General features: G+C 49.4%; 1 protein-coding gene across 1 annotated transcript in view; it reads right to left on the bottom strand.

Annotated features, from left to right (window-relative positions):
• Positions 1–222: 222 nt before the first annotated feature.
• The window catches only part of PEPD (peptidase D), a 251321-nt gene continuing 233854 nt past the window's right edge, over positions 223–17689 (bottom strand). The window contains exons 13-15 of the mRNA XM_036749271.1: positions 9992–10176; positions 2936–3127; positions 223–774 (exon numbers count right to left, since the gene is read on the bottom strand). Coding sequence (XP_036605166.1) covers positions 634–774; positions 2936–3127; positions 9992–10176 — 518 coding nt within the window. The 3' untranslated portion in view covers positions 223–633. The remainder of the gene's footprint in view (positions 775–2935; positions 3128–9991; positions 10177–17689) is intronic.

Raw genomic sequence — 17689 nt, 5'->3', positions numbered from 1 at the left:
TCTTTTATTTGTGTTTGGGAGGGACCGGTCCTGGCTAAGGAGGAACTTGGAACCATGGAATTGAGAAAGGGCTGTCAGTCATTTCTCCAAATCTGAGGCAGCACCCAGGAGGATGTGTTGTGAATTTAAAGGGATAGAGAAGTGTGAGAAGATAGTGACCTTGAGAGAGTTTACTTCAAACAGCAAATCAGAGGAAGAAATCAAGAGCAGCACACTCCAAGCAATCTTAAGGAAATAAATTTTAATGCAGATTTGGGCTGGAACAGGAAGGAAGAAAAATTGAGTAAAAAGTGCTGATTTTTGAGAAAGAAAAAAAAAATCAGGAATGTATCTTTCCTGAGAAAACAATCCTGTCTCCTCAGCATGTACTGAAACATTTGTCTGGTGTTGCTGTGTATGTTTTCTTTTAACTCAGCATTTATTCCTTATCCCCCACCCCCAAGGAATTGGGATTGCATTCTTGGAAGGGCAGATTAACCAGCCAGAGAAAACTTGGTATTCTAGTAATAAGGCATTGGTACTTAATATTATGATTCGCTTTGCTGATTTCGTAAGAAGCCATAAATGTGAGGCGGCGACTCCCCATGGGTTATCTCATTTCAGAGGAGGGAGTGGGCTGGGAACCCCCAGTCTCTACTCCTTTTGGGTAGGAAAAGGGGCAAAGGCCTTGCTGGAGTCTGCCATACACGCTTCTATTTCCTCCACGGTTCGAGGCACACAAGTCAACAGCTCCATTCCACTGGCAGTCACCACCACATCATCCTCAATGCGAACCTAGGATAGGCAGACATATACACCCGTTACTTCGGTCCTCACATTACAGTCCTGGGTGGCCCAGATGAGGCCTGTGCGGAGGTTTGTCTGCAAGACCCTTCATTTTCCTTTGTTGGAGGGTTACCCTGTTACCTCAAGGGTGGGTATGAGCCCTTCTCAAATGGGAGCCCTAGGAAGGGGACAGTGTGAAGCCACTCTGGGAAGTTAGAAGTGTCACAGGTGTACATAATGATTAATTAAGGGGCAAGGCAAGCAGCATGGAATAATGGTTAGACTGTTGGACTTGAAGTTGGGAAGACCTGGTTTCAAATTCCATTTCAAACGCTGACTCAAATGTTGTAACCGGGGCAAGCAGCTTTTCTAAGCCTCAGATTCCTCATTAAAAAAACAGGACAATGGTAGCATCTACCTCACAGGGCTTGTGAGGACCAAATGCAACAACCTGTGTAAAATACTGTGCAAAACTTCAAGCGGTAGGCCAATGTCAGCTACTCTTAAAGCCAGGGTACAGCGTGATCAGAGCCAGAATACATCCTGGTAAAGGGGGTGGGGGAACATTAGGAGCTTCCTCCAAGGGTCTTGCTGGATGGCCGTTCTCTTGTGGGGTTTCCAGGGATGGGATGGGAGCTTTAATAGTTCCAACGGAGGTCTGGCTTCTGGGATGCCCTTGGCCTAAGATCTGTATCAGCCACATTTTTCTGTGGGTTTCTAGTAGCACTAACTCTTCTACCCTTTTCTCACATATGACCAGAGTGACCCTGGCCTGGCCATAGGGCTGAATCTGGCTTTCTCCTTTGTGGCAACTCAGGGCCTAAAAAAATGAGCTCAAAGTAAAATTAAAGCTATCCTGTAAGAGCTACAGATGAACATCAAACCAAAGCTACTCAGGTGCCTAGATCTCAGCAGCTGCTAACGTGACCACACATATGCCATGCTCATCATAAAGAAGCTGTTTTTATATACAGCCCCCGGCCCGTGGACAGGACATGTGCTCTTGGCAGCAGGGAGGGGGCTATCCTGGGCCATCCACATTCTTCCCACTTGGTTTTCCTTGTGACCAGGGACACGTGTCTGTGAGATTGCTGGCAGACGGGTCATCCTGTGGCCAGGTGTGAAGCTCACCCACTCACATGGGGACTGAATCTATCCACTTATTAGCATCATGTGCTAACTCAGGACTAACCAGCCCCATAGCCACAGGAACTAGCATGCCCAGGATGCTCAGGAGGGGCCATGTGGACTTTCTGAGGGGCACTTGGTGGTGGGGAGAAATAACAGGAGACAGTCAGTCCACATCAGGCTGAGCCAATGCACATGTGTCCCCTGGAGTCTGAATCTACCCCCCACCCCCACCCCCCACTCCAGGCAAACATGGTCAGACCTGCTCCCCTCTCAGCAACCTCCCTAACCAAGTGATAAACTTGTTATCTCCCTGAACTGACAGTTCAGGGAGATAACAATCCCACAGCTGCCACAAATGATTCAACAGGGAAGGGCAAAGTCCTGGAGATTTGTTAGTCACATGTACAATGGCCCAAGCCAGAGCAGGGGATATAGCGCCAGGCACTGCCCCACTGGCGTCCAAATGAGGACACCGCCACTGCCCTTTGGGCTCTGGACAAGAGCCTCTCAGCTGCCTCAGGTTCCCTGACTCATCTTCACTGTTCAGTGCAATGGCCAAGCGTCTCCCCACAGTGTCCTGGGGACTGCAGACCACACCATATCTGGACTTTCTGGAAGCAGCAGACCTGCTTATTCTGTAAATGAGAAGACTCCAGGGATGAGGCAGTGATCTTAAAAAAGGCATGCAGAAGGGCAATTAAGACTTGTCCTGCTTAGGCCCGCACAGCAGGACCAAGAGCAGCGGGTCGAAGTGATGGCGAGGCCAGCTGAGGTTTGATATAAGAAAACACTGGGGTACAATTTGAGCGGAGGTTTTTCAAGCAGGGCTGACCAGATGACTTCTTGATGAAGCACTGTACAGAGGCCTGCTGGTCTGGAACAGGTGTCAAGCTCTGAAGTTTCCTCCAACTGAGATGCTAAGGTTGTGACATTAGTAATTGTTACACTGCACTTGCAGGTTTGCAAAGTGCTTTGCCAGTATTGTCACGAGAGCCAAGGAGTAAATGCAAGGAGTCCTGCACCAAAGAGGGGCACTCACCCCACCGAAGCCCCGGAAGCGCTGCAGGGTGTGGTTATTGATGAAGCAGGCCTGCGCAGGGTCAGCCAAGGCCTGGTCTAGGAGGTGGTCGATGAAGTAAATGCCCGGCTCCACGGTCAGCACCATCCCCTGCTCCAGATTGCGGGCTGTCCGCAGGCTCCTCAGGCCTGGCTCATCGATACGCTCCACGCCCTGGCAGAAGAGGGAGGGAAGAGAAAGGCGGCTGGTTAGTGCCTGCTGCGAAGGGAGTGGGGAGAGGTGTCAGGGCCCAAGAAGGAACCAGACACCAGAGCTGCAAGGGATATACCCCACCCAGCCCCGCCTTCCCCTCAGGAGCCTGGACAGATGGACAGCAGTCCAGAGAACTTCAAACACTGCCCCACTCTGGTGAGCTGCCCACAGTTACACTGTGCGCTAGTGGGGGAGCCAGGACCAGGACCCCAATAACTTGACAGTTCTCAAGTCAGCAGCTAGCTAGGGTTCGACCTCATGATAAGCTCTGTTTTCTCTCATATCCAGAATGGCCTCCCCTCCCTGAAGAGGAGCCCAGGCCCCACCTCCTCCATCGAGCCTTCTCTGACAGTCCCACCTCAGAACGCTGATGTGGCTCAGGACACCACTGTTGGTCAGCTTTGACTCATTGTTCCCCAATGGTTTCCACCTGTTATTTTTGTCTTGCAAAGTGGACTGTGAACCCTGGCTTGGAGGGCTCTCTTTTGCAACAGAACAGCAATTGCTGGCTGCTCTACCCACTTTGGCCTCTTCTAATCCTAGACATGCTGGGTGAGGACCTACCCCCAGGGAGCTGCTAATCTGGCCGAGAAGACGAGACCAAATCCGCTGCTGCCATCGATGTGTGCCTGGGCGCTGACTCTCAGTGGGGCAGGTACTCAGAGAAGGAGGGATGGAACTCACACACACAAGCCAATGAGGGCTGTCTGTTGCTTCCCACTTCCCTCTACCTCCCCAGGACACACTGACCCCCTCCTTGCTGTAAACTTGTTGAGCTCCTCTCTGGGATTTTCTTGGATGCAATTAGCACAAGACAGGTCCCTTGTGGAGGCTCACATACTGGCCTGGGTGCTGTGGGACCCATGGGCCCTGGCACTGAGCTCTGTATGATGTCCTTGATCAAAGGCTGTTAAATGACTTCTGTCCATGACCTTCTGACCATGTTCTCCCTGACCACTCTTTGTGGACCCTGTCCTCAGACCAGGGAAAGATGGGGGTGTCCTCCAGCCTTTCCACTCTCCTCCTCATTTTCCTAACTTCTCCTCTTCCCTAGGCCTTACTTCCCCCCTGCACCCTCATACTTCAGCCCCCATGTTTGTGCCCATCCCTCTGAGTAGCCAAGGGAAAGGCTACACTCCTTATGTTCAGGAGACATGGCGCCTGCTCTGGCTCCAGACATCGGCTGGGGTTTCCAGCAGCCCAAGGGCCAGGCTCCCAGACCTGAGGATGGGCCCCTCTCCTGGCTGGGGGAACAGTTTACCGAAAGTCCAGCATAGCCAAAAAAGCTCTTAAGGCAGTGTGTGAGGCCTCTCAGGGCTGTTCCTTTCCCTTCCCAGAGACAAATGTGGGAAAGCAGCCCTATGAAGTCTGTCTCCTGTGTTTCTCCGCCCCCCCCCACCAGGTTTCCAGCCTGCCTTCCAGGGGGGATAAGGGGCTGTCATGGCCCAACTGGAACCTACTTTGGCATATGCAAGTGCCAATCCGTATGTGTACATGCTGAAAGACACAGTCACCTATATTAGAGACACACATACGTATACTCGCACATACACCGACAGATGCAGATTAACATAGACACATGCAAATGACACAAACCTCCCTATCCTCCCCCAAATCCTCCATATTATGATGGGACTCTAGATCAGAGCAGCCCCTTGAAGTAGTGGAATATATCTATCGGTATGCTGCTTCGTGCGCAAATAATTATTAATGGGTCATTCAATGGCCAACCTGGAAACAGGTCTTTGCTGGAGTGCCCCAGGGATCTAGCCTCAGTTTTATGCTATCCATCATTTTCATCACGACTGGAATGAAGATAGGATAGCAGGTTTATCAGATGTGCAGATGACATAAAGTCCAGAAGGACTGCTGATATCTGCAGTCAGAACATTGCCAGGCTCAGGCGAGAGCAATGAGCCAAACCTAACAAGAAGAAACGTAATAGGCATAAATGCAAAGTCTCATGATTGAGTTTAAAACAAATCAGCTGCCTGGGTACAGCAAGGGAGAGTTACTCTTAGATAATTGTTCAGCTGTTTCAGTTGTGTCTGACTCCTCATGACCCCATTTGGGATTGTCTCGGGAAATACACTGGAGAAGTTCTCTAGCTCATTTTACAGATGAGGAAACGGAGTTAAGTGACTTGCCCAGGGCCACACAGCTAGTAAGTGTCTGATGCCAGATTTGAACTCAGGAAGATGGGTCCTCCTGACCCCAGGTCTGGCACTCTGTGCACTATGGCGCCACCCAGTTGCCATATTCTTAGAAAAGATGAGGGAGTTTTAGTGGACTCTAAGCTGGATAGGAATGAACGGTGGGGCATGGTAGAAAAAATTCTGATGCAGTTTGTGGACATGGTGAGAGGTATGACATCCAGAAGCAAGAGGTCAGTCCTGCTGAGCTGCCCTACTCCAGATCACGTCTAAAGTGGTGTGCTCAATTCCAAGGATCGGATTTTAAGAGGGGCATTGCAAACTGGAATATCTTCAGTGAAGGAAAACCAAAAGGCTTTGGAAGCTGGAGGCCATTCCATGGTAGGACAAAGTGGAGGACCCTAGAACACTTAGACCAGAGAGGGGCGCCAGGGCTCTCTTCAAGTATGCAGTGTGGACCTGCTAAAGCAGGAAGGTGGGGCAGAAGGTGGAGGAGGGGCAGATTTAGGCTACATACAAGGGAAAGCTAGAGCTAACCTGAAGAGAAATGGGCTGCTCCAGGAGGGGTGAACTCCCCTTCTTAGAGGTCTTCAAGCAGAGGCTGGACTTTACATGTGGGGGGTGTTGTAGGAGTTGGACCAGCTGACCACTGAGGTTTCTTCTGACTTGAGATCCTTTGATCGATAATACTAACTTAGTCATAAATAATATCCCACTTTACAGATGAGGAAACTGAGGCAGACAAGGATTAAGTGACTTGCCCAGGATCATGAAGCAGGGAAGTGCCTGAGGCTAAATTTGAACTCAGGTCTTCTGGACTCCAAGTCCCACACTCTATCCACTGCCGCTCCTAGCTGTCCCTGTGAGCACAGTACTTTACACATAGTGATTAATAAATGTTTCAAAAAAATTCATCCATCCATCCATCCATTCATTCATTTCAAGAGAAATCTTTAATTTAGATGGTATCAGAGCTGAAAGGTCCCTTAGAGACCATCCAGGCTGGCCCTGTCATTCCAGGTGGGGAAACCGAAGCCTAGAGAAGAGCAATGACTTGCTCAAGGTCCTGTACTGAGTTAGTGGTGAAGCCTGTACTAGAACCCAGGCCTCTCAATCCACCAGCCACGATCCTTTCTGCTGGCCTTGTGCCCCGGAAGTAGCAAGCTGAGCCTGAGGGGCTTGGGAAGAAGTGTACTGCTGAGTAGATTTGCATGTGAGTTACCCTTTCTCCCAATGTGCATTTCCCAATCACTTCAGGACAATCTGCTGCTAGCAGCTCCCCTCTGTCTTGTCTCTCCCACCTCTTGTGCCCCTGCTCACAACAGCCACCTCCTACAAAAGGATTTAAGGAGATGGCCGGAGCCAGGAGGGGCACGGTCACTGTGCTAGTGGCCTCTGTTCCAATTCCAGCTCTCTGTGTCCATTCAGCCTCTCTGGAACACAAGGAGCTTGGGCCACGACTAGCTGCCTCATAAGGTCCTTTCTGGTTCTAAATGTACGTTAAATAAACGCTACCTGAGGTGAATTCTGCTTTGGCCAATGACGGCAACTGTCTATCTATCCGCCAAGGCCCACTACATTCATCAGAAAATGGAGCGACGATCTTAGTGGCCGGTGAATGATGGTGACTGTGAGTATTGGCTGATGATGGCAGCCGCTTCGCACTGGCCAATGAGATCTGTGTGCATATGCTGCTGGTGAAGGCTGTATACATTAGCCACCGGCCACAGCCATCTGGGCTTATTAGCTTCTGGTGGTGACTGTCCCATGATTCAAACCAAGGCCTCGACTCAGGGCAATTCCAGGCTCAGTGAGCACCCCTGCCAGCACTGTGTGCACAACTAATAGGGTCTGCCCCAAGCGACAGCTTTCCTTAAGCCAACAGCAAAGAAAAGATCCAAATCCATCTGTAGGTTTTAAATAAAACAAATTACTTTTATAGGCAAAGCAGCATTTTCCCTGCACTGTTTATCTGTCACAGGAAAAGAAGCTACAAGCACACAAAGGCTGCTTACTGGAAAAGATGAAAACATTCTGCTGCCAATTTTCTATGCTGGAAAAAGTCGCTTTGGCGACTAATGAATAACGAATCTCAGCTAACAATGTCTGGAAGCATCTACGCTTGGCGCACAACATACTTTGTGACAGACAGAAATTAGGAAATTAAAACTCATTTTGTTTCTCAAAATTTAACTGTTTACACTTGAGGAAAAAAATAATTGAATAATAATGCTTTTCTTGGGCAATTTTTTTCCCCAAAAATCTTTCTCGGTGCTTTCAAAATATCCTGCAGCCAAAAGGCAAAGACCGTGCATCTTAGCTAATTAGACAATAAGGCAGGGTAGGCGTGAGCAGCTTACACAATCGCTTCCATTGTGAAATAAGTGCTCAGTCAAAGGGCCAATGTATGCAGGGCATGCCCATGTACTCAGAGTCCCTGAGAGCACCCACCACCACTGGGTGCAAAGAATGGCCCCGGGGCATCCTGCTGGCTTCCTTGACCCTGCCAGCCCTAGCTCGCCAGCCCTTCCTTGGCCAAGAACTATCTTAAAAGCCATTCTTTTTTTTTTTTGTGAGGAGTCACCTAACTGGTCTCTAACAGGCCCATGACCACTGATGCCCCCCTCCTCAATCTCAGCTCAAATGAGAACTTCTCATTAAGGAGTTAAGGCAAGAGCATCAGACAGTGTGCTCTGTGGGGTGAGGGGGGGGTCAGGAAGCTCAAACCTCCGCTCTCAAGGGCAGCGCTGTTGGGTGAAGGGGGCATCAGACACAAAGGCAGGATGGCATAGAGGGCTGGGTTTGAAGCCTGTTCTGGATTCAAAACCCATGTCTGATACTATCTATATGACCCTGGGCAAACCGCTACACCAATCAGCAACCCCCCACCCCCACTTTCTTCACCTATAAAATGGACATACTTCCATATCTTTCTCACTGAATTATCATGAGGGAAATATTTTATAAACCTTAAAGTGAGGCATGATGTTTATGAGAGCCAGAAGCCTTGGTCTCAGAAAACCCTCTAGAAATTAAGAGCTGGGAACAGGTTCTTGCCTTGGCCTCTTGAAGCTGGCTCTACAGGGCACCAATAGGCTAGAAAAAAAAAGACTCAGAAGGGAGCCTGGCTTCCGAGAAATTCCCAGTGCAGGAGGAACAGCGAGAGACATGGCATCTGCCACACCTTGGGGACACAGATGACCATTTAATGCAGGGTGGCATGTTGTGAAGTAAGTAAGCTTTCAAGAAGGAGGCAAACAAGAAATGACTTGTCTTTGCTTCCTCTCTCTGCAGAGAAGAAGCTGCTTGGGGCCTGCGTTGGGCAGGATGCCAGACACACTCTGGTGGAAGGAGACTCAGGCTTTAGTCCTGAGCTCTCTTTAGCCATAACTCTCCTGAAGATCTTGGCCATGGTTTTTTTCCTCTCTGAGCTGACCTCCCATATGTAAAATGGGGAAAATTCCTGTACTACCTGTCTGATCGAGAAGATGGATGTGAAAGGGATTTGAGACACATGAAATTCCAGATGGTGTGGGGCTATTACAATTCCCTCTGCACAGACTTTGCTGAGGGCAGGGCCCGTCCTCATACATGTGGCTGTGTCAGGCTGGCTGCCAGCCTCAGAAAAATGGATGGAGGAACTGGGGCTCTGGGGTCTCCCTGTCACTGCCTACCATAACAATCATCTCTGTGGTTCAGGGGGCAGGGAGGATGCATTCCCCAGAACTCTGCTGGAGGCTGGCCTGGTACTCCTATCCACTCCCACACGGGTCACTACAGGCACCAACCATGGCTGCCACCTTGGTTGAAGTGGTTTTGAATTTCTCCAAATATTTCCCAGTGAAGGAGTCTGAACATCTGCTGGTCTCAGAAGCATTAAGTGGGGCTTTGGGGTCTACCAAAAAAGAGGAAGTGTGAGATGGGGGAAGAATACTGAACGTAGACACAGGAGGCCTAGGTTTGAATCCTGTCCCTGATGCCTCCTAGTTATGTGATCGTGGGCAAGTTACTTATCCGCTCTGAGCCTCAGTTTACTCATCTGTGTAAGAAGGATACCAGTACTCATTACCTCACAGGGCTGCTGGGAGGGTCAAGTGAGACAAAGTATGAAAAGTGCTTTATAAATGTCAGCTGTTACCAGTCTCTGCACCATGAAATCCACCACCAGCTCTCTGTGGTCAGTGCTCAGTGGGCAAGAGAAGGCATGGATTCTCCAGAAACCCCTTTCCAACTGAGGGCTTTTCCAAGCTTGATCATGAGGAGAAGAAGGAGCCAGGTGGCTTCTTGTCCCCTTCCTGGCCATCATGCCCTTGGATGGCATGCCTAATGGCTGTAAAACAGCCTCCAAGCAAGTAGCATGGAATGAGAAGTGAGAGGCTAGATATTCCACAAATAGGATGACCAGTCCCATGGATAACTGAGAGCTGGAATTTAGTAAATGAGTGACCTTGAAAACAAAGAAACAAATTTTAGAGAGGAAAACTAAGTCATTGATCCCCAGCTTTGCTAACGGAGCTGGGCCCACTTCCCGGGATATCAACACTGACTCCAGTGGAAGCAAATGGAGTCAGTGTCAGGATCCCAGACAGAGGACAATGCAGCTGACCAAAGGTCAGGAGTCCTGCTAGATGGAGATCCTGGACTCTTCTGCCAGGAGCATTCAAACACTGACCTCAGGGTAGCCACCGACATCATGCACATCAATTCCAAGGAAGTGCCCAAGTCCATGAGGCATGAATACAGCGCCCAGGTGGACCTTAGCCATGTCGTCCACATTGCCAGTCAGGATGCCGATGCGAGTGAGCTCCTCCAGGTGGACTCGGTCCGCCAGACGGTGCATGTCAGGCCAGGATACTCCTGTGGAGGGAGACAGACAAGCGACTTGGCAACTCTAGCTATGAGTGGACTACAATGAGACTCCAGCAGGTGAAAAGAGGCCTCCCATCTCTGAGGGTGTCTGAAAACACGTGAGGAACAGCAGCCTGAACATCCCTGCCCCTGGACATACCCACCAAAGTCACCCCTGGCCCCATCAGACAAGAATAAGCTCACATTCTTAGCCTTTTCTTAAAGGGTTTAAGTTACCTAGTAATCCTGTGCCATCGCACCTGTGCATTCAACCTGGACCATGTCAGAAATGACATCCATTCAAGGGAGATGTTCCCACTATCTGTTGCTAATGAGAATACGCATCCCTGGCCTCTGGGAATGTGTAGATGGCTCAGGACAACTCATCCCACTGCTGGCGACTTCACTAACAGCCCCTGGCACCTGTCTACAGAAGGTGGGGCTCATTAAACACTGGAACAACAACCAAGGGAAAAACTGGCCATTAAAAACAGGAGCTATTCATGAGATCTTGAGGGCAGCTCCAGAGTCTTCTCAGGATCAAATGCTGGTAGAACCCAACAGGTGGTTTGGGGGCAGTGGGATCATCCCCATGGGCAGGCATGTGATTCCCTGACTCCTCTTTCTAGCCTGAGATGGAGCCTCCCCCAAGGATTTACCTAAGCTTGCCTGGAATGGCTTCTATTTCCAGCCCATTCCCATGACAGCACAAATTCTAGAAACTCGCTCTCTACTGTGAGCAGCAGGGCAGCCACCAGTTTTATAGACATCTTTTCTTGCTGTCTGGGGTCTGAGGAACTGCTTTATACCCCTCACAGACTATGCAGGCTCTGTCTTGGCCTCAAGTGAGAGCTGAATTCGGATAAAAAAGGCCCCTCCACTTGGGTGAATGAGAGATCTTTAATCTCTTCTTCTTACACATCAGTTGGTCAGAGAGGTGGAGTCTGTGCATGTGACTTTGGCTTTTTAGCTACGACCTAGGGAGAGGAACTGGATTAGGCAAACTTGAGCTCCCTCTCCTCTGGCAGTAGCTGAGTCTCACCCCTACAACATGCCCCTACTGAGAGAGTTGTTTGGGGCTTGGAGCTCACAGCAGAATGGGTGGTTTGGCTGGGGCTGGCTTTGCCTCCAGCATCCCCCTGGGGATCTGAGTCACCCTCCAGAGTTGCTGCAGAGTGAAGGTGACTGGGCTAAGGTGCAGCTCCCTCCACCCGGACCTGGCAAGCACTGCTGTTGTCCAGGGCCAAAACTATCTGTAGCCCAGTCTGCTTCTCCCTTGGGGCTGGGTTGGCCTGGCCTTGTGGGGCATTATGGGAGCCACAGAGTTGGGCAGCAAGTGCTGCTCCCTAAGATCCAAGATGTCCCCGCCCCTCCTAATCAAATCCATCTTTGTCTCATGTGATTGGGCAAAGGTCAGCAGCCAAATAGCTTTCTAGGGGGAAAAACCCGCCCCCCCCCCAGGCAAAGGTGCAGAGATTGGCTGCATTTCAAGTTGCTCCCCTCAACCCCCAACCTGAGACTGTTTTCAGCTCCCAGCTCCAGTGGGGCCCCTTTCAGGTAGTTCGTGTGGGGCTTGTTCCCAGGGAGAAAGATAATGGGGAACAGGATAGAACCAGGTACCATCCAAGCTGGAAGGGATCTCTGGGATCAAGACCAATTCCTTCAAGTTCCATATGGGGAAACTGAGGTCCAGAGAAGGAAAGTCAAACATGCCTGGTGGAGCTGAGGGCTAGAACCCTAGTCTTAATCCCAGCTCGGCACTCCTCCTACTGCCCTCTGCTTCCTCACAGGAGCAAGAGAATGAGAGTGGAATGGCAGAAGACCACCAACAAGGGTGGCATGAGAGCCTGTCCAATGTCTACAGTGAGGAGAAAAGGTCAGACTTTCCCAGTGGTCAGTGCCCGGGTTCCCAGCTCCCCCATTCACCCCACAGGACGACTGATACCTAGAAGACCTTCTTCAATAAGCCCCCTGGCTCCCCTCACTCATCTCACACTTGTCCTCCACTGTCTCATGCTTAGATAACTGGCTCTCACTCTCCCACAGTCAGAGCCTGCGCCACCCAGTCTCACACTAAGCCCTTAGTCACAGAGAGAGGGATGTTCTCTTTTCGTTCTCTGTAGGCTGAGGCCTACCTATCCCAGCTATGCCACAACTGCTCAAGGCTGGTAGCTTTTGGGGACAGGGCCTGAACCTACTGCTTTCCATCTTCTCAGGGCTGAGCACACGCTGGAGCAGATGTGATCTCATTGTTTCTATCTCTTAACACCCCTATTTTCCTTGAAGCTTCCTGAGGGTAGGACTTTTAGGCCAGAGCCCAATATAACCAACCTCAAGAACCATCCAAATTATTGGACGAGAATTTATAATGGAATTTGCTAGAATCAACTTGGGGATGGCCTGTTTTGTCTGGGGCCTGGGGCCAGGTTCTAACAATAGAGAGGAGGATGAAACCTGGTAACTGGGTATGCTGCAGTTTCACTTGTTCTTGGGGACTGCACCAGGACCATTATTTGGACCGTTATCTGGAGCTCTGGAGTATCTGACATAGAGGGCTCTAAGACACTGAGGACACCAAGGCAAGGGGCTGGGTCCCACTGATCACTCAATTGCTCTAAGAGAACCTGGGCAAGAGGGTTAACATCTTAGGGCCTGTGCTCAGGTTATAAAAATAGGGCAGGGGTAGGGGTGGAGTCTGACTTTCCAACTGCCCAGGGAGTCACATGTAGAAAGTAGAAAGCAGGTGTGTCTCATGACACTCCCACCACCAAGCCCAAGAGTGTCAGATTCTAGGTCTTCCCCAACTGCTAAAACTTGCACACTTTAAAAGAGAGGATGTTCAGAATGAAACCTTCAGCTCTCTAATTGCAACCAACTCCCTTCTTAAAAGTTTTAAGCTGGAGGCCACAGACAAGAGGTCCTCTCTTGGCCAGCCCAAAAGTATTCAGGGTAGCTCATCTCCCTCAGTTAAGACCTTGGCCTCTTCCCCAGCCCTAGGGTGCCCAATCCGTCTGCAGCCCAGGGCTCCTTGGGGAGAAACTAGTCTGTTTTTCTACAATGAAGTTGCTCACATTGGAAAGAGCAGGTAATAGGTCATAGGAATGTAGCCTCTGTGATCCCCATCTATCTGTCCAAGACCCTGGGCAAAAGCTGCTGAAGCCAGGCTGAGTAAGGGGGATATTTGGCTACAAAGGATCATTTTCAGCATAGGACTCTGAGAAGTCTCCTTCCCCACATTGGGCCTTTGACTCTGGCAGAAAAAGGGCACCATCTGTGGCAGGTGAGGTTGGTTACTGGTGCTTTCAGCACAGAGGACCCAGTTAGTTCTGTCTCGAGAATACACTGCACCAAGGTGGTGTTTCAGGGGAATCACTTCATGCAATCTATGTTTCAAACTGCACTGCTTACCACAGAGGATTTCCCCAGCTCTAGGCCTTTGCTCATGCTTGGTCTTCTCTGGTTCCTCTGGTTGAAAGTGATGCCCCCACCATTCAATGTCCAATCATTTTGTAATCCTCTTCCATGCTCACTCTAGTGTCATTTGTATTGTTTATCTGTGTCCCCGCCTTCTACCTCTCTACTAGATTGTAAACTCCTCAAAGAGAGAATTATGCCTTATTTATCCCTTTTCTATTCCCCCACCACTGAGCATCAGGCTCTGCAAACAGTAAGGAGGTGCTCAGTAAAGGTTTGTTAAATGAACGAGTGGTCAATTCATGATCACTCCTTGTGTTTTTAACTCCCTGAACTTGTGTTTTGCTAGTTCCATAATCTGAGGCTAAGACGGAAGGTGGCACAGTCAGAGGAATGTGTCAAAGGGCAGGGTTATGAGCCAGTTTCGGGGAGATCAGTCTTGATAAATAAAGATGAGAATGTGAGCATGTGGCCACTTTCAGGCTGGGTTCCTTGTATGATTTCAGTTCCCTGGGGATCTTTAACATGGACTGTCTTTCCAACCCCACACATAGGCATACACTGTCTGGCTTTGAACTTGACATAGGTATATTTGTAAACAATATCTCAGTTTAAATTAGGGCACTGCCGATAGCCTCTACTTTCCATTTGGGCTCCCAGTGATTGGGGCAGTCTGATGCCAGTTCAGAGGGAGGGTCTGGTGGTGTGTGGCAGCAAGGCTCTCATGGGGTATCTCCTAAAAACAATGCACACATGGCGGATGATGTCTGGGTGTCCATTAACTTTTGCCAGACATGTGGCTTGGGAAGGGCAACTCTGTTGTTACTTTACAAAATATGGCTGATAGGGTGAAGCTAATAAAATTCTTAAAGACCTTCTCTCTGGAGAGCACATGAGGTAAACTTAGAGCAAAGCCAGGGAAATAGATGATGTTGATAACTGTTTGGGCTCAGGACACACTGGTCATTTTTGCTCGGCATCCACTCAGCCTGGATGCAGGGGTGTAGTGGAAGACTGAGAAAGTTTGTCTGGGACAGACTGTGGGAATGAGCTAGGCATCAAGCATGATGGTGCCCACCCTCAAGGTCATCCCCAATGTAATCCTTGAGCAAGGGGTAAAGAAGGCAAGCTTGAGAGGCGAGTGAAGAGAAAAGAACAGAGGAGCAGGATAGAGAGGGAGAAGGACTGAAAACACCCTGAGGAAGGAAAAGGGCTGGAGCAAGAGCCATAGTCACATCTTTCCTGTCCAAGACTGTCTGTGGTCACACTTCCTCTGTGTCGTAAGGGTGCATAGGATGCTCTGTGAGCACCTCTATTCCCAGGCTTCTCTAAGTCTTTTATTTCCCCATAATTCCTTAAAGTTTCTTCTTTAATAACCGAACCTGGTTCCAGCTGAATTACAATTGTGTATAAGAGCTCTAAGAGATGTGTTTGTTTTGAGGGTGAGGGGGCAGCTATAAAGCCCAGGAGAAATGAAGCTTAGCTGGGGAAAATCCAGAGAAAGACAGGCCCTGCCAATGTGATGTTGCCCTCACTGAGTCTTTTAAATCCCAGACACGGCCATATTCAATATCGGAGATACTGGATGGACCTCAGATAAAGAAAACATAACTAATGACTAAGAATCCATGGCAGCAGCCCCCTTTTATTGTGATTTAGGGGGAGAGTACTTCATAACTACTAAGAACTTTGTATCTAGACTTTGGGCAGGAGATGGAAGCATGATGTTGGAAGGGGCAGGCGTAAGGGTAGACTATGACATGCTGATGTGCTAACGTAAGTTAGCCAAGGTCACTGGAAGCCACAGGGGACATAGTGTTGTATCCAGGCCAAACTTGGTCAATACTAGGGCAAAAAGGTTTGTATTACTTGGGTGAAAAGCCTACCATGCCCTCCACCACATGGTCCCACAGTACCCCAGGGGTAAGTTAACTGGGGAAAGTTCACCATTACCATCTAGGGAGAGTGGAAACAATCATTAAGATTTCCAAATTGCCTTTCTGTGTCAGATCAATGGTCTAGTCAGTCCTACATCTATTGGGGATGTGTTTGCTGGGAAAGCCCATGCCACCATCAGTATCAGTCTTATTTTGTAAACTCAGACAAATAAACCTTCAGATCTGATGGGACCTGGATGGGTCATCCTGCCTAATTTCCCAATCAGAGCTGGACAAATCATCCCTTGCCCTCCATAGTGCCTTCTGCTTGATGCACAGCCTTCTTTCCAACTTCCTTGACCTTAAGACTACAACAAAGAGAACAAGCAGGGCAGACTGAAAATCTTCTGCTGGTTGCCTGGAGGAGTCCAGAGTCAAGAAGGAAGGAAGAAGGAGGCCTTGGAAGACCAAGTCTCCTCTCATTAAGCCACTGAAGGGAAGCGCAGACCTTTCCTTCCCCCACTTTCAGGCCCAGCTCAGGAAGGGGGAATGCTCTTGGGGCCTCAATATCTTGTGTGGAGATACCATGGGGTTTATGGCTTTCAAACTTGCTGACCCTAAAGACAACAGAGACACTCTTGGTATGAGCCATTGGGGCCAATTAGAAGAAGTCAAGCCATGGAGTGAACTGGGACCCCATGAGGTCAAACTGCAAAGGTCATGCCTCTCCACGATAGGCTATCAGCCCATCACAGATACACAGGATCATATGCCAGAAACATGAGCTCTTTCCCAACAGAATCTGCCTGAGGCAGCAGCCCCTTCTCAGGACCTATAGCTGGAGCCTGGGGGCAAGACCAGCTTATACTCTAGCTACACCTTTTTGGTCACCTGGGAGGAACTAAGCCCAGCTTTAACCTGAATAGTCCAGACAGTCAAGGAAGGTGGGGTTTGGAGCTGAGTGACTCAAGACAGGATGTTTACATGATCTCTGATGCCCTGAAGAGTGGTCGACCCCCTTCTAGTCAGTGCTATGTAGACATGGAACCAGAGAGGGCTGGCTGAAGCATCAGGAGCTTGCAGAGCGGGCCAGGGTATGAGAACAGTTTGTGATCAGCCCTTTCCCCATGCTCCCTCTTCTCATTGTCTCCCTGGAGCTTTGGAGAGGGAAGAGTTTCTCTTAAAGAGCAGGAAGTGATTTTGTCAGTTGAACTTTGGGGCCCAAAGTAACCCCTTTCTGCCTCCCCTTGAGTTGGACATGGGTCATTATACCTACTTCCAGATGGTGTGAAGAGTCTCTTGTGCACCAAGAGTGTCCCTAAAACAGGCAGCTCTGCTTGGGGTATGCTAGATGCCACCTGAAATAATGGAAAGAAGTCTAGCCTGGGAGCTGAGACATGTGGGTTTAAGTCCTAAGATTCTGGATAAATCACTTAGCCTATTTTGACTTCAGGTTTTCCCACCTGTTAAATGGAGATCACAGTCCTTTTGCTGTCTCCCTCATGTTGGGGCTTATAAATCATAGATTCCAAGCTGGAAGGAGCCTGACCATTACACTAGTGCAGCTCCTTCATTTTAAAGATGAGAGGGGAAGCGACTTGCCTGGCATCCCAGTCGTAACAAAGTCAACAGAGTTAGGATTCAAACCCAGGTCCTCTGACTCCACCCCCAATCCAAAGGCTGTGATGCTCATGGTTGTGAAAGTGGGATGGAGACTGCAAAGAGGTCAAGGGTCACTGCTACATGCAAACAGGCTAATGGAGTTTCCAGGGGCTTAGGCCACTCGAATCAGGCCTGACTCGGGACACAGGAAGCTCCTCTTCTCCACGGATACCCCTGTGGCATCTCATGAACAAGTGACTGGGGATAGTAGGTCATCCTTAGCCACAGGTACTGCTTCTGTGTTCCCAGCCAGGTGTGGGCAGGGTTCTGTCCAAATTTTCCTTGACCTTTCTCTCTTCTCTACAGCCCCTTTTCTGTGTCCCCAGAATAAAGATATGGGGGAGCAGTGTTGGAAAGCAGGGAGTGTTTCTGGATACTTTTAACTCTTAAAAATGGTCCTGAGCCAGAATTTAAGACTCAGTCAAAGGAACTAGTAGTGCATTTGACGCTCCTGAAATAGAGACCCCAGAAACACTCCTGAACCAGTCAAACAGCAGGGTATCAGACTTTGCCAGTCATGGGTCGGGGCTGTCTTCCTGTGCTTTATTTACAATTCTCAAACATGCTTA

Source organism: Trichosurus vulpecula, chromosome 3, assembly GCF_011100635.1.
Source record: "Trichosurus vulpecula isolate mTriVul1 chromosome 3, mTriVul1.pri, whole genome shotgun sequence".
In the NCBI taxonomy this organism is placed as follows: domain Eukaryota; kingdom Metazoa; phylum Chordata; class Mammalia; order Diprotodontia; family Phalangeridae; genus Trichosurus; species Trichosurus vulpecula.
The sequence above is the reverse complement of the archived record's forward strand: the minus strand, read 5'-3'. Positions and strand labels throughout refer to the sequence as shown.